Source organism: Carettochelys insculpta, chromosome 6, assembly GCF_033958435.1.
Source record: "Carettochelys insculpta isolate YL-2023 chromosome 6, ASM3395843v1, whole genome shotgun sequence".
In the NCBI taxonomy this organism is placed as follows: domain Eukaryota; kingdom Metazoa; phylum Chordata; order Testudines; family Carettochelyidae; genus Carettochelys; species Carettochelys insculpta.
In genome coordinates, this window is record NC_134142.1 from 126,531,280 (window position 1) to 126,546,561 (window position 15,282).

General features: G+C 56.3%; 1 protein-coding gene across 2 annotated transcripts in view; it reads right to left on the reverse strand.

Moving 5' to 3' along the window:
• The window catches only part of ATP2A1 (ATPase sarcoplasmic/endoplasmic reticulum Ca2+ transporting 1), a 53,901-nt gene that overhangs the window by 24,534 nt on the left and 14,085 nt on the right, over window positions 1-15,282 (reverse strand). For both annotated transcript variants that reach the window (XM_074998382.1, XM_074998381.1), the window contains exons 4-10: window positions 13,515-13,619; window positions 13,076-13,214; window positions 11,735-11,815; window positions 11,211-11,296; window positions 1,750-2,047; window positions 1,317-1,483; window positions 1,133-1,221 (exon numbers count right to left, since the gene is read on the reverse strand). In XM_074998382.1, the coding sequence (XP_074854483.1) occupies window positions 1,133-1,221; window positions 1,317-1,483; window positions 1,750-2,047; window positions 11,211-11,296; window positions 11,735-11,815; window positions 13,076-13,214; window positions 13,515-13,619 (965 nt within the window). The remainder of the gene's footprint in view (window positions 1-1,132; window positions 1,222-1,316; window positions 1,484-1,749; window positions 2,048-11,210; window positions 11,297-11,734; window positions 11,816-13,075; window positions 13,215-13,514; window positions 13,620-15,282) is intronic.

Genomic DNA, 15,282 nt, shown 5'->3' on the forward strand with positions numbered 1-15,282 from the left:
GATTGCTTTAACAATTTTTACTCTCACCCTATTATTTCTTTTTATTAATAAACCTTTAGATTTTAGATTCTAAAGTATTGGCACAGTGAGCTCTTTGGGTAAGATTTAAAGTATACACAGAACTGGGGATGTGGCTCGTCCTTTGGGACTGGAAGAACCTGTGTGGATTTGGTGAGATTGGTTTTCATAACCTCTCAACTGTGTAAGGAATTGGCTGGTTGTGGCACAGGGGAAGCTGGAGTGTCTGAGGGAATTGCTGGTGTGACTTCTTATGTGGCTAGAGTGGCAACAGAACTGCTGTGTGACTGGTTTCTTGCCCTTAGTCTGGGACTGTCAGTAGCCCTGTTTTAAGCAATTTGCCCTGATTTGGCCTTATCAGATGCGCCCAGAGAAACCTCCTGTATTGTAGGATGTCAGCGCTTTGGGTGGTCAGGGGATCAGGTAATGCAGGGCTGGAGTGACAGGGGACGTGGGATGACAGTGCTTTGGGGTCTGGGGTATCAGGGCACTGGGGAAATGCTGGGTTGGAGAGACAGGATGTGGGATATCAGTGCTTTGGGGTGGGAGAGAGAGGTCTGGGAGATGCTGGACTGGAGTGACAGAGAGGGGGGATTTCAGTGCTTTTGGGGATCATGGGTGTCAGGATTGTGGGGTTGCTGGGCTGCTGTGACAGGGGATGTAGGATGTCAGAGCTTTGAGGGAATCAGGGAATTGGGGACATGCTGGGTTGGAGTGACAGAGGATGTGGTCCGTCAGTGGTTTTGGGGGGAGGTTGGGGTATCAGGGGATTGGGGATGGTGGTCAGGAGTGACAAGGAACATGGTATGTCAGTGATTTGGGAGGTTGGGGGGACGCAACTGTGGAGAAACAGGGGGTATGTGGGATGTCAGTTGTTTGGGGTGGGTTGGGGACATCATGTGGTCTGGGAGATGCTGGACAGGAGTGACAGGGGAGGTGGGATGTCAGTACTTTGGAGGGGTCAGGCTATCAGAGGATCAGGGATGGTTGTTGGGGGTGACAGGGAACATGGGGTATCAGTGCTTTTGGGGGTTGGGGTATCAGGGGATCGGGGAGATGCTAAATTGGACTGACAGGGAATGTGGTATATCGGGGGGGTATCAGGGTCACTCACACTTCTCCCTCAGGGGCATAGGTGGAGCCAGTGATGCTGAACTCGTTCAGGGAGCAGACGTCGCCTTCCACCTTCTCAACAACGAACATCTGCCAAGAGACAGAGAACAGTTCAGGGCGGGTGCCCTAGTGGCTGCAGGTGGAGGCATAGGGTTGGTCTGTCTAGGGAGAAGCCACCCCCTTACCTTGCACACAGACATCTGGTTCGTGGTGAGGGTGCCAGTCTTGTCAGAGCAGATGACTGAGGTGCATCCCAGAGTCTCCACAGATGGCAGGCTCCGCACAATGGCATTCTTCTTGGCCATGCGGCGTGTGCCCAGGGCCAGACAGGTGGTGATGACAGCAGGGAGGCCTGGGAAAGGGACAGCTGAGGTTAACAGCCAGCATGTTCTGCACCAGGAAGAAGCAGGGATGGCACTTGGGGGTCAATCTGTTCACCTCCAGAGGGCTGCAGCTAGGACTGCTGGGAGCAACTGAGCACAGGGTGCTCTGCCACCCCAAGCACTCTGGTCAGATGGACCAGATGGACAAGAAGGACTGTGCTGCAGCCCAGACATGGCCCCTGGAATGACTGCAGAGGACAGACATAGCACTGACCCCAAGGCCACACAGACTGACCTTCAGGAATGGCAGCCACAGCCAAGGCCACAGCAATCTTGAAGTAGTAGATGGCACCACGGATCCAGGAGCCACCGTGGATGGGGTCATTGAAGTGGCCAATGTTGATGAGCCAGACAGCCACGCAGATGAGTGAGATGACCTTGGAGAGTTGCTCCCCGAACTCGTCCAGCTTCTGCTGCAGCGGCGTCTTTTCCTGCTCTGTGGCTGCCATCTCATCCCGGATCTTCCCGATCTCAGTGCTCACTCCTGTGGCAATGACAATGCCCACAGCCTTGCCAGCTGCCACGTTGGTGCCCTGCAGGGAGAAGTGCCTAAGTGATGGACCCAGAAGTGCCTAATGCATGCCTCAAGCTGACGGGATAGTCAGACCTCCCCGCCCGTTAAGGTCCTGTAGTAAGCATACAACTGAGATGGGGGTGCAGGAGCAGATACATGTGGACTCATTGATGGGAGGTGGGCCTGTGCAATGCCTGTGGACCCCTCCCCCTGGTACCAGCAGTCTACCCAGCAGATAAGGTGGAACATCCTCTGTGGAGAAGTGACTTGCCAAGGTCAGGGGCTTGGGGGAAAGGGGTGGAGTGTAGGCAGGGCCTGAGGCAGAGGGGTTCTTGTCCTGGGCCCTGCCAGTAGGCAGAGATCAGAATGGGGCTGAATTCTCACCAGCAGCTGTTCTCCAATTGACCTATGCTCACCAACCTCGCTGTCCATGGGATGGAGACAGGAGCCAGCCCGCCATCATGTGTACCCCATTCAGGTCACTGGGACACAGCCCAGGCCCTGGAGGGTGAGCTCAGAGACATGCTGGTTTTGAGACTGAGCCAGTCATACTCCAGCCTCTGGGCCTATCCCATGGTGCTGGTCCTCAGGAAAGACCGATCAGTCAGACTCTGTGTGGCCTATTATAAGCTCAGTGCCATCAGCTCCATGCCTAGGCCTGATGACACCCTATACAAGCCGAGCATGGGGGTGCTTTACCACACTACCATGGATCCCACCAGGACTACTGGCAGGTGCCTTTGGACCCAGAAAGCAGGCTGAAATCAGTTTTCATCAGTCCTATAGGAATCTGTGAGTTCGTGGTCCTAGCTGTCAATTTCAAGGGGACACCTGCCACCTCCCAGCGCTGGGAGGACCAGTTACTACTTGGATGATTGTGTCTTCAGCCCAACTGGATAGGACCATGTGTCCCAGCTGAAAATGGGGCTGAGTTACCTCCAGGATGGAGGATGGATTACAGAGACTGGTAAGTGCAAGATGGTGATGGCAGTAGTGTTATACCTGGGCCCCCAAGGCCAGAGACAGCCAAGATGGGGGCAGCAATCAGAGAACGACCTGCTCCCCAGGCTAAGAAACAGATGCAGGCCTTTACTGGGATGGCGAGGCACTGCCAGAGGTTTGTGTCCCACTCTAACTCCCTAGCAACTCCTACCACAGAGGGACATCAGATGGGCCATGGAGATGGTGTTTGGGACCAGGCAGTGTCAGGGGGCTCTCTGCACTCTAATCCAGGCGCTGGTGCTGTTAAACTCACAGAATCGTAGGGCTGGAAGGGACCTCAGGAGGTCATCTAGTCCAGCCCCTGCTTCAAGCAGGATCAACCCCCACTAAGCCATTCCAGCCAGGACCCTTTAAGCTGGGATTTAAAAACCTCAAGGGACGGAGATTTCACCTCATCTCTAGGCAAAGGATTTCAGTGCTTCACCACCCTCCTGGTGAAGCAGTTTCTCCTAATATCTGACCCACACCTCTCCATCTTCAACTTCAGACCATTATCCTTGTTCTGCCATCTGACACCACTGAGAACAGTTTCTCACCCTCCTCTTTAGGGCTCCCCTTCAGTAAGTTGAAAGCTGCTATTAAATCACCCCTCACTCTTCTCTTCTCTAAACTAAACAAGCCCAAATCTGCTAGCCTATCCTCATAGGTCTTGTGCTCCAGCCCCTTAATCATTTTTGTTGCCATCCACTGAACCTATCTGATGGGGTTCGGGGTCCCCCTGCACTGCACCCCGTCCGCTGGCAGGAGTGACTCTCACTCAGCAGGTACAACAGGAGGTTTATTAGGCAACAGAGACCCAGTTTCTCACAGAAGCGACAGTACAGCAGTCAGAGGCAGTCCTTCCAACCCGTCCTGGGGAGAAGACCCCGAGGGGTGCCCCTCTGGGGTGTAGCTTTCCCCCTCCTCAGGCTGGCTGCCTTCCAGCTCTCTCTTCCCCTAGCCTCTAACTGCCGCCCCCCAATTCAAAACCCAGCTCGGCTCCTCCCTCCTCTTTGTTCAGGGCAGAGGTGTTAGCTGCCAGTTGTAGCCCCAGGGTCATCCTTAGCCACTGGGAGCTGCTCTGCTTGCCTCAGACATCCAGCCTGACTCACACATGCACTCCCCCCACTCCATCACATCTCTCCCCCCTTCCAGACCGAACTGAGCAGGGTCACTTAGCCAGTGACCTGGGGAAGTTCGGGGCCCTCCCTGCGTGATAGGGCATCGGCTATGGTGTTGTTGTTCCCCTTGACGTGGACCACTTCCATGTCGTAGTCCTGCAGGAGCAGACTCCACCGCAGGAGCTTGGCGTTGGCCCCTTTCATGTGATGCAGCCAGGTCAGGAGTGAGTGATCTGTGTACACGGTGAAACGCCGTCCAAACAGGCATGGCTGCAGCTTCCCCAGTGCCCACACCATGGCCAGACATTCCTTCTCTATGGCTGCGTAGTTCTGCTCCCGGGGCAGCAGCTTCTTACTCAGGTACACAGTGGGGTGTTTCTCCCCTTTGTCATTCACCTGCATTGGCACAGCCCCCAGCCCCACATCTGAGGCATCAGTGAACGCCAAGAAGGGTTTGTTGAAGTCTGGATTTGCCAGCACTGGGGCCCTGACCAGAGCCTCCTTCAGCACGCAGAGGGCCTCTTGGCACTGCTCGGTCCAGACCACCTTGTCAGGCCTTCCCTTTTTACACAGCTCTGTGAAGGGGGCTGCGATGGAACTAAAGTGGGGCACAAACCTCCGGTAGTAACCCATCATCCCAATGAAGGCCTGGACCTGCTTCTTAGTCTGGGGTGTTGGCCAATCTCTGACAGCCTCCACTTTAGCTGGCTCAGGCTTTAAGCAGCCGCTGCCCACCTTGTGGCCCAGGTAGGTCACCTCAGCCATTCCCACCTTGCACTTCCCTGCCTTGATAGTCAGACCAGCCTTCTGGAGTCGGTCCAGCACCTGCTTGACCTGGTCCACCAGATGCTGGAAGGTAGCGGGTGCCCCCTTGAGGCCAAAGGGCAGGACCAGGAACTCGTAGAGCCCCACAGGGGTGATGAAAGCCGACTTGAGCCGGGCATCTTCGTCTAATGGCACTTGCCAGTACCCCTTGGTGAGGTCTATGGTGGTGAGGTAATGGGCTCCCCGCAGTTTGTCTAAAAGGTCATCAGGCCTGGGCATGGGGTAGGCGTCCGATACAGTGATGGCGTTAAGCTTGCGATAGTCCACACAAAACCGAACAGACCCATCTTTTTAGGGACTAACACCACAGGAGAGGCCCAGGGGCTGGAGGAGGGTTGGATCACCCCCACAGCCAGCATGTCTTCAACCTCCCGCTCTATGTCCTGAGCCGTCCTCCCTGTGGCTCTGAATGGCACACACTTGATAGGGGCGTGGGTGCCTGTCTCTATTCGGTGGACAGCTAGGTCAGTGCGTCCGGGTCTGTCCGAGAACAGCTGTTGGTGCGAATGCAGCACCTCCTTGATCTCCGTCTGCTGGGCAGGGCTCAGCTGGTCTGAGAGGGGAATAGACTCCAGCAAGGAGCCGGCTCCAGTCCTTGTGAGTAAATCCACCAAGGGATCATCCCCCTGCCCCTCCCAGTGTCTGCACACGGCCAGCACCAAGTTCTATCTGTCCCAGTAAAGTTTCATCATGTTCACATGATATACCTGGTGGCTGTGGGCCCGGTTTGACAGTTCCACCACATAGTTCACGTCATTTAGCTGTTTGATGACCTTGAAGGGCCCATCCCAGGCCGCTTGCAGCTTGTTCCGCCGCACAGGTACAAGGACCATCACTTGGTCCCCGGTGGCATAGGCTCGGGCCCTGGCATTACGGTCATACCAGACCTTTTGCTTCCTTTGGGCCATGGAGAGGTTCTCCCTGGCCAGGCCCATGAGCTCGGTGAGTTTTTCCCGGAAGGTCAGTACCTACTGTACCACTGACTCCCCTTCAGGAGAGGCCGTCCCCTCCCACTCTTCCCTGAGCAAGTCCAAGGGTCCCCGTACCCTCCTTCTGTACAGCAGCTCAAACGGGGAGAACCCCGTGGATTCCTGGGGCACCTCCCTGTATGCATACAGCAGGTGGGGTAAGTACTTGTCCCAGTCATGGGGGTATTGATTCATGAAGGTTCTCAGCATCTGCTTCAGAGTCCCATTGAACCTCTCCACCAGCCCATTGGTCTGCGGGTGGTAGACTGTGGCCCAGGTGTGCTGGACCCCACACTTGTCCCACAAGCTTTGCAGCAGGGCTGACATGAAGTTGGACCCCTGATCTGTGAGGACCTCCTTGGGGAACCCCACTCTTCTGAAAATGGACAGCAGTGCATCCGCCACGGTGTCAGCGTCGACAGAGGTCAAGGCCACTGCTTCTGGGTATCGCATGGCAAAATCTACCACCACCAAAATATATTTCTTCCCCGAACGCGTTGCCTTGCTGAAGAGTCCCACTATGTCCATAGCCACTTTCTGGAAAGGCTCCTCTATGGTGGGCAGTGGCCTCAGGGCAGCTTTCCCCTTGTCCCGGGTCTTCCCCAACCTCTGGCAGGGATCGCAGGACAGGCAATATAGATGGACAGCTGCAAAGATCCCAGGCCAAAAAAAGTTCTGTAACAATCTTCTCCTGGTGCGGTGGATCCCCTGGTGTCCTACGAGCGGGATATCATGGGCTAGGTGCAGCAACCTGCGCCGGTACTTTTGGGGAACCACTAGTTGCCTCTGTACTTTCCATGGCTCTGCTTTGCGTCTGGGAGCCCATTCCCGGTACAGGAATCCCTTTTCCCACAGGAATCTCTCCCTGCAGCCCTCCCCCCCGCTGTGGAGCTGGGCTGAGACTGGCCAGTTCCCTCAGCTTCTGCAAGGAGGGGTCTCTCTGCTGCTCTGCCTGGAATTCTTCGGCTGGGGCAGGGGCGGATGCTACTTCTCCATCCCTGCCTGGCTCCAGCAACCCTTGCCTGTGAGATCTGGTTTTTGGGGGCCCCCTTTCTCTCAGGGTTGGCCCCTGTGGCTCCTGTGGCTTTGGCTGGGCCTGTACCCCTGAATCTGGAGAACGCACCCCTCGTTTTCTTTGGCTACGGGTCAGGACCAGGGCACGAGGGCGTTCACCTGGCCAGTTCTCCAGGTCAGCCCCCATCAGTACATCCGCCAGCAAATGGCTGTACACACCCACCTCCTTGTGGCCTTCCTTGTCCCCCCATTTCAGGTGCACCCTCGCCATGGGCACCTTGAAAGGGGTCCCCTCAATTCCTGTTATCGTCAGGTGGGAATTGGGTATCATGCGGCCCGGTGCTACCACCCCGGGTTGAGCCAGCGTCACGTCAGCGCCTGTGTCCCAGATCCCTGTGACCTTTTTCCCGTCTACCTCGAGGTGTTTGACACGCTTGCTCCACAGAGGTAGTGCCGCCCCCACTCTGTAAACTGACATCTGAGCATTTGATCCCCCTGAGGAGCTGGTCTGTGGGGCGGACTCGGCCCAATCTGAGTACCCACTGTCAGCACCACCCGCCTTGGCCGCCAGCCCCTCTGGCTTCCGGGACTCCACCCAGTTGACTCCATGACCCCCCGGCCTGCTCAACCTGTCTGGGAGCTTGGGGCACTGGGCTGCTCTATGCCCCTGTCGTCCACAGCGATAACAGCCTGGGTCTTGTTGTGTCCCTCGGGCTGGCTGCTCTGTCCAGGCTCTGCTTGGCTCTCTGGGGGGTGGGTGGCTGGCCTCTCTTTCCTGGGCTCGCCCAAGAGGTGGTCCCCTCTGTCGTACGGTCAGGAACCGGTCTCTCTGAGATTCTCTGTCTCTCCGTGACTCCCTCTCCCTCCGGCACTCCCTCTCTTTGTGGGGCTCACTTTCAAACCTGGCCCGGCTGTTTGTGAAGTCATCTGCCAGTTTCCCTGCATTGTGTGAATCCCCTGGCCTCCAGTCCACGAGCCATACCCTCAGGTCAGGTGAGCACATCTCGTAGAATCGCTCCAGGACTGCCAGCTCGATCAGGTCCTCTACGGACTGGACTCCCATTCCAAACTCCCACTTCCGGTAGTATTGCCTCAGGCGGGCAGTTGTATCTACATGGGTTTCCTCTGGCCTCTTCTGCGCCTCCTGGAACTTCTTCTTGTACATCTCCGGAGTCAGCCTGAACTTATGCAGCAAGGCCTGTTTGAACTGTTCATAGTCCCCAGGCTGCAGCCCCTCCAGCTGGCTGAGCACCACTGAGGCCTTCTGGCCCAGCAAGGGGGTGAGGTGCCGGAGCCACGCAGCTGGGGGAACCTCATGCAACTCACAGGCTCGCTCAAAGGTGGTAAGGAACTCGTCCATGTCCCCTGGGTCCTGACACTGGGCCAGCACGTGCGTCTCCAAATAAATGGCCACCCCGAGCCATCTGGCCCTCTCCCCGCTTACCGCAGCTGGGACCTCTTGGCATCTCGCCTTTGCCATGGCCCTCTCATGCTCCCCCTCTCGCTCTCTCTCCTCCCGCTTTCGCTCTCTCTCCTCCCGTTGTCTCTCTTGTAGCTGGCACTCGTGCTCACGCTCTCTTTCCCGTTCCTGGCGCTCATGTTCCCTCTGCCGTTCCTGGGCTTCCAGTTCCTTTAATCTCACCTCGAGCTCCAGCCGTCACAGCTCTGCGGCGGGGGACTCTGCCCGCGATGGACTACCGCTAGCTGACCGCGACCTGGCGGGCACCGTGTGTGTCTGACGGCATCGAGCCCCCGCTCCTGTCAGAGAATCCGAAACACTTCCCAAGGCTGACCAGCCACTTTCTGCCGGGACAGGCTCTGCCCCCCCGGATTGGTCATTCTCTTCCAGCTGGGCAATCAGCTGGGCCTTGGTCGCCTTCCCCACGGTCAGGCCCCTCTATCTGCACAGCCCCAGTAGCTCTGCCTTTAGGAGTTGGGTATAATCCATCTCCCCGCTGTCTCCCAGGGTATCCACTCACCAGCAGCTGCTGCAGGAATTGCTCTGTTCCACCTCTGGCTCTTGAGAGGCTCCTTCCTTCTCTTGCGCTCAGTCAGCCACTGCTGGGAGCTCATCCGTGGGTGCAGTGCATCCCACTTGTGGCACCAGTGTGATGGGGTTCAGGGGTCCCCCTGCACTGCACCCCGTCCGCTGGCAGGAGTGACTCTCACTCAGCAGGTACAACAGGAGGTTTATTAGGCAACAGAGACCCAGTTTCTCACAGAAGCGACAGTACAGCAGTCAGAGACAGTCCTTCCAACCCGTCCTGGGGAGGAGACCCCGAGGGGTGCCCCTCTGGGGTGTAGCTTTCCCCCTCCTCAGGCTGGCTGCCTTCCAGCTCTCTCTTCCCCTAGCCTCTAACTGCCGCCCCCCAATTCAAAACCCAGCTCGGCTCCTCCCTCCTCTTTGTTCAGGGCAGAGGTGTTAGCTGCCAGTTGTAGCCCCAGGGTCATCCTTAGCCACTGGGAGCTGCTCTGCTTGCCTCAGACATCCAGCCTGACTCACACATGCACTCCCCCAACTCCATCACATCCTGCTCCAGCACATCTACATCCTTTATACTGGGGGGCCCAAAACTGGACACAATATTACAGATGTGGCCTCACCAGTGCCAAATGGAGGGGAATAACCACTTCTCTAGATCTACTTGAAATGCTCCTGCCAATGCACCCTAATATGCCGTTCGCCTTCTTGGCTACAAGGCCACAGTGTTTACTCATATCCAGCCTTTCATCCACCATAACCCCTAGGTCCCTTTCCATCGTACTGCTGCTGAGCCAGTAGATCCCCAGACTACAACAATGCTTGGGATTCTTCCACCCCCAGGTGCAGGACTCTACACTTTTCCTTGTTGAACCTCATCAGATTTCTTTTGGCTCAGTCCTCCAATTTATCCAGGTCACTCTGGATTTTCCTCTCTACCCTCCAGCATATCTACCTCTCCCCCTAGTTTTGTGTCATCCGCAAACCTGCTGAGGGTGCAATTCAGTCCCTCATCCAGGTCATTCATAAAAATGTTGAATAACACCAGCCCCAGACTGTGACAAGCCTTCATGGTGTTCACAGATGCCTCATGCAGGACTGGGTATGGTGCAGATGTACTGGCAGAGACCCTGCACCATGTCCTGGAACACGAAACTGCTGTTGTGGAAGCAGAGCTGTTCAGCTATAGAGAAGAATGACTGGCTCTGGAGTGGGCCTGAAAAAGCCACAGACATCACTTTGAGTGGCACTTTCCTGTCTACAGTGACCCCTCACCCTGCTGTGGCTGCACCAGAGGAAAGGGCCCAATGCCGAGTTGCTGAAATGGCATCTGACCCCCCGGGTTCTGACAAAGAAGTGAACCATGCTGCGTGAAATCAAATGTCAAAGCCAGTGCTCTCGCCTGGAAAGGGCTCTTGAACTTCCCCCGTCACCAGCTGGAATCCTGCCCAGCTCTGACCTGAAGCGAGGCTTGCTGAGAGGAAACCGGAGAGTTTCTTAGTACTTTTCTTAGTGTTTTGCATGAATACTGTGTGTGCCTCCATGTACCTGTGTACTGCATGTGTAAACAAGGGGTGGCAGTGGGGTTGCTCTTGCAGTCAGGATCTCGGACAATGGCCTAGAGATGGGAGACCCAGTGACCTGGTGCCCACAAGACTCAGCCCAGCTGCAGGAGAAAGACCCCAGTGACATGATCAGTGGCTTCCAGTCAGAGGGGAACAAAGGGCAGCAGAGAGGGGCCAGGTGATCTGTTTATCTGAGAGGGAAGACAAAAGATGGAGGAAGGGCCAAAGGGCAAGGTGATACAGGGCCTTGGCTGGAAGGAGGGGGCTTCTGGATTGGGGACAAAGGGCAGACAGAGTCCATCAGGATGGGGATAGACCCAGCTGTGCTTTGCTAAGACTGGCCAGGCCTGAGGGCCCTGAGAGGTGCTTGCGCTGGGGTCAGACTTTCAATAACCCTCCTTTGTTCCCCTAAGTCACTGCAGGCTGGAGATAGGCAGCCTTGCTCCCTCTGGGGTAGAGGTCCCAGGGGCCAGAGCAAAGGGATTACCTGAAGGTGCCCACAGTGAGAGACAGGAGGATCCAGGAGGCACTGGAGTCCAGAACTTAACCCCAGAGAGAGTGGGACCCAAGAGATGGGCTGTTGCACTGAAGGGGGTTCCCCACAGGGACCATACAGAGCCAAGAGAGAACACAGAGCCTGGGAGTCCATGATAGGGGGCGACTTGGGGGACAGTGCACTGGCTGGGAGGGAGGAGGGGCAGCCTTCAAGCTCTCACGTGACACTCACTGAGAAGAGCATGTTTTTCTTGTCCTGGTTCACTGCACGAGGGTCTGGCACAGGCTCCGTGTGCTTGATAACAGAGACAGACTCACCTAGCAGGAGGAGCAGAGAGAGATGAAGGCACCAGGAGCACTGCCAGAAAGACATCCAGGCATCCCCACCACATGGACAGATGGGCACCCACAGACCCAAGGAGGCCCAGACACATGGGTGCTCAGGGCGTAGAACAGGACGCCCCCTTCCATTCCACAGAGGCCCTGTGACTCACCCATAGACATAGCAAGGCAAAGTCCTGAAGACAGTGACACACACACACATATACACTGTACAGGCACCCCCACAGCACAGTACGGAGGATACACTTACACCCCAGGGCTACATACTTGCAATCACAAGCTTGAATTTCTCATGCCTGCTGTGTACTTCTGCCTCCTCCCACAGCCCAGTTTTGCCACCCTCAATTCTCAGTCCACTTTTTTCCCCCCACCCCAGCGCCTGAGACAGGTTCTCCCCTCCCCCGACCCCTGTACCTGTCAGGATAGACTGGTCCACACGCAGGGTGGTGGATTTGATGGATATGATGCGGATGTCAGCTGGCACCTTGTCACCCACTGCAGGGAGAGGTACAGGACATGCTGTGATGGATGGCCACGGGGCAGAGGTGCCCCCACCAGCGACATTTGGAGGGCAGACCCTCTACCCACCTGGCCTCAGCAGGGCTGCAAGGGGTGCTGAAGGCAGGCACAGCCCTGGGGTAAGCAAGCTGTGTGACTCTGGCCTTATCTTTCCCCACCCCCACCATGCTGTTCCCTCAGTTCATCCCCAGGATGCAAGGCGCTGAGCTCTGGCAGCCCCAAGGCCAGAGTTGGGTATCAGAGCAGCAGCAGGCACACAGCCCCATGCAGCCCCAGGAGAATGCATGGAGGGAAGGAGTCAGCTAGCTTGGGGAGCAGAGGAGGAGAGACAATGACAGGAAATGTTGAGTTGTTTCTCCCTGTCTGCCCCCAGGCAGGGCACCAGCCCCTCTGTTCCAGCTGGGGTTCAGGCCCCCCAGCAGTGTAACCCTAGCCACCGCTCTGCTCAGTGTCTCTCTCGCCCTCTGCCTAGTGCCCTCTCTGTGCTGCAGACCATGTCCTCGCAACCCTGGCTCATCACATTCCTGCTGCCCTGGCCTCTTGGCAGTGCCCATAGAAGGAGTGCCTGGTGCCGCACCCCACCCCCCGCCTTTGTCCAGGGGGCTGTCAAGGAGATGGCAAGGTCAGAGCTCCCTGCTGGCTGGCCAGAGTTGCTGGGGGGCACTGGGAAGGGGGTACAAGGTCACTCCCCGGGATGAGGAGAAGGGCAGCGATGGGGCTGGTGGAGGGGACACAGGGTCTCTCCCCTGAGGCTGGGCGGGTGGCGGGGGCAGCATGATAGACACGTTGGCTGCAGCCCAGGCCAGGGAACACCTGTCACTGAACAAGTGCAGTGCAAAGGGGATTCCACAGGGCTCCACTTTCAGCTGGGGCCAGGGACTGTCTGTTCCCAAACACCCCCCTCCCCAGCACAGGCAGAAGGAGGCTGCATCCACCGACTGAGCCAGGGTCAGGGCAGGCCAGGGCCAGGCAGTAAACAAGGCCAAGAGCTGCTGGGGGACCTGCTGAGCCAGCCACCTCCCCAATCCTGACACCTTCCCAGTGTTGGTGACCCTCTCAGAACATTGTGGATAAGCATGGCAACAGCAAGATTGACGAGCCATCTGGTCTTGTTAACCTCAGCACACAGGGTGTTTAAGAGATGCCCTGAGGGTGCCCCCCCCAAACACTTTGAATGCCATGTAAAAAAGGTCTGGGCCCCACTCCCTGCTCCCGCACGCTAGGCCAGACACTCACCAGCTATCTCAGCAATGTCTCCAGGGACCATGTCCCGGGCCTTGATTCTCTGCACAGACTTCCTATCTGTGCGGTACACCTTGCCCATCTCAGGTTCATACTCCTTTAGAGCCTCAATGGCGTTTTCAGCATTCCTTTCCTGCCAGGGCAGCACAAACAGTCACACACCCCTGCCTACACCTCCCCAGGGTACCAAGACTCCTCACACAGCACTGAGATGCAGCCACCTCTGGGTGGGATGCAGGGGCCTGTTTATACAGGCGCCCATAGGCTGGTGTAAAGACACAGCCCCACTTTGGGATGAGACATTGGCATCAGTGAGCCTTTCTAAGACTCCTGCCCTATCTGCTGGGCCATTGCAGAAGTCTCCCATCCAGCTACTAACTTGGCCTGACCCTGATTAGCACATCAAGGGGGTGGTCCCTGGTCCGTGGTTTACCTGCCACACTCCTACAATAGCATTGGCAATGAGGATCAGGAGAATGACGAATGGCTCCACGAATGCAGTAACTGTTTCCTCGCCTTCCTCAAACCAGGCCAGCACCTTTGAGGAGCAGAACCACAGCTCAGGTCACACCTGTTTGAGCTACAGTACAAATCACCCCATGGCCAGTGAACAACAGCCAGCCCTTCACTGAGCTACACCTCACTTACACGCCCATAGAACTGAACACACCCACACCTACCCACAGTGCTACAACTCCCACCTTGCGAACACAGACAAGCAACCATTCCTTAATTTCCACAGACCTACACCGCCCATTCACAGCCATAGAACTGCATGCACACACACACACACACACACACACACACACACAGAGCTACACTTTCCCCCACACAGCCACTTTCCCAACACTTTCCCAACCCCAGGCCAGAGAGCAACACCCCTCTCTTCCCTTCCTCCCAGAGCTACACCCTCCCACCCTACGGTTAGAGAGAAACAGCCCTCCCTTACCCCCAACCACAGAGCTACATTCTCCCCACAGTGCTACCATTCCTACTCCATGGCCAGAGAGCAACAACCTTCCCTTCTTCCACTTAGCTATACTCTTCCACACATACCCTTAGGGCTACATCCTTCCCACCCCATGGCCAGAGAGCTACAGTCCTCCATTCTTTCCTTCACAGAGCTACACCCTCCCACATACTTCCGTAGAGCTACTCTCTTCCCATCCACATGATTGGAACCAACTACATCCCTCACATTCCCTCCATCTCCACAGTGCTACACCCTTCTCACCCACATGGTCAGAGAGATACACCACCTCTTCCCAGTACACCTTCCTACACACTCACAACTACACACTTACACAGCACTGCACACACACTCCATCCTCCACACAGCAACTCCCACTTAGACACACATGGATTGCCAAGCATCTGACCCTAAACTGGAATGCCTAGTCAAAAAGGGACTTGGTGGCTCTACTGACTGGGCCATTAAAAGTCCAGTGGATGACACAGCAGGGCTAAGGCGGGATGTCCTGCCCTGGCTTATGTTCCAGTCAGGTAAGTGCCATTCCATTGTAGCCTATACCCTCAAATGCTCCCATACTCTGATTCCCTTTCTGAGCCCACACCCTGACCTTCTGTCCCAGCCCTGAGCCCCCACCTGGAGCCCACACCCCCTCCTGCACCCCAACCCCTGCCCTACCTCTGAGCTCCTTGCTGCACCCCAAAATCCTTACCCCCATCCCCAATCCAGAGCCTGCACAACCAGCTGGAGCCCCTGCCCCCTCCTCTGTGCCACACACATGCCAACCTCCTGCCTCAGCCTGGTGAAAGTGAGTGCTGATGGGGGAGAGTGAGTGATGGAAAGAGGGGGAATGGACTGGGCTGGTGAGGGGTAAGGGTTCAGAGAAGGGATGGGACAGTGGTCCTCGTGGGGGCTTGGGAATGAGTGGGCCAAGGGTCTTCAGTTTTGTATGATCAGCAACCTTGCATGCAATCAGACCACTACATGGCAAAAGTGCTACACCCCTCCACTACTCTACAACTTCCCCTGGATATGTACAGACAGTCAGTGCATGTGTATGGTGAACAGATAGATAGATAGATAGATAGATAGATGAGGGTGCAGATGCGGGGTGTGATAGATAAATAGATAGATAGATAGATAGATAGATAGATAGATGGGGGTGCAGATGGGGGTGTGGTGAATGGATAGCTAGATAGCTAGATAGGTAGATAGATAGATAGGTAGATAG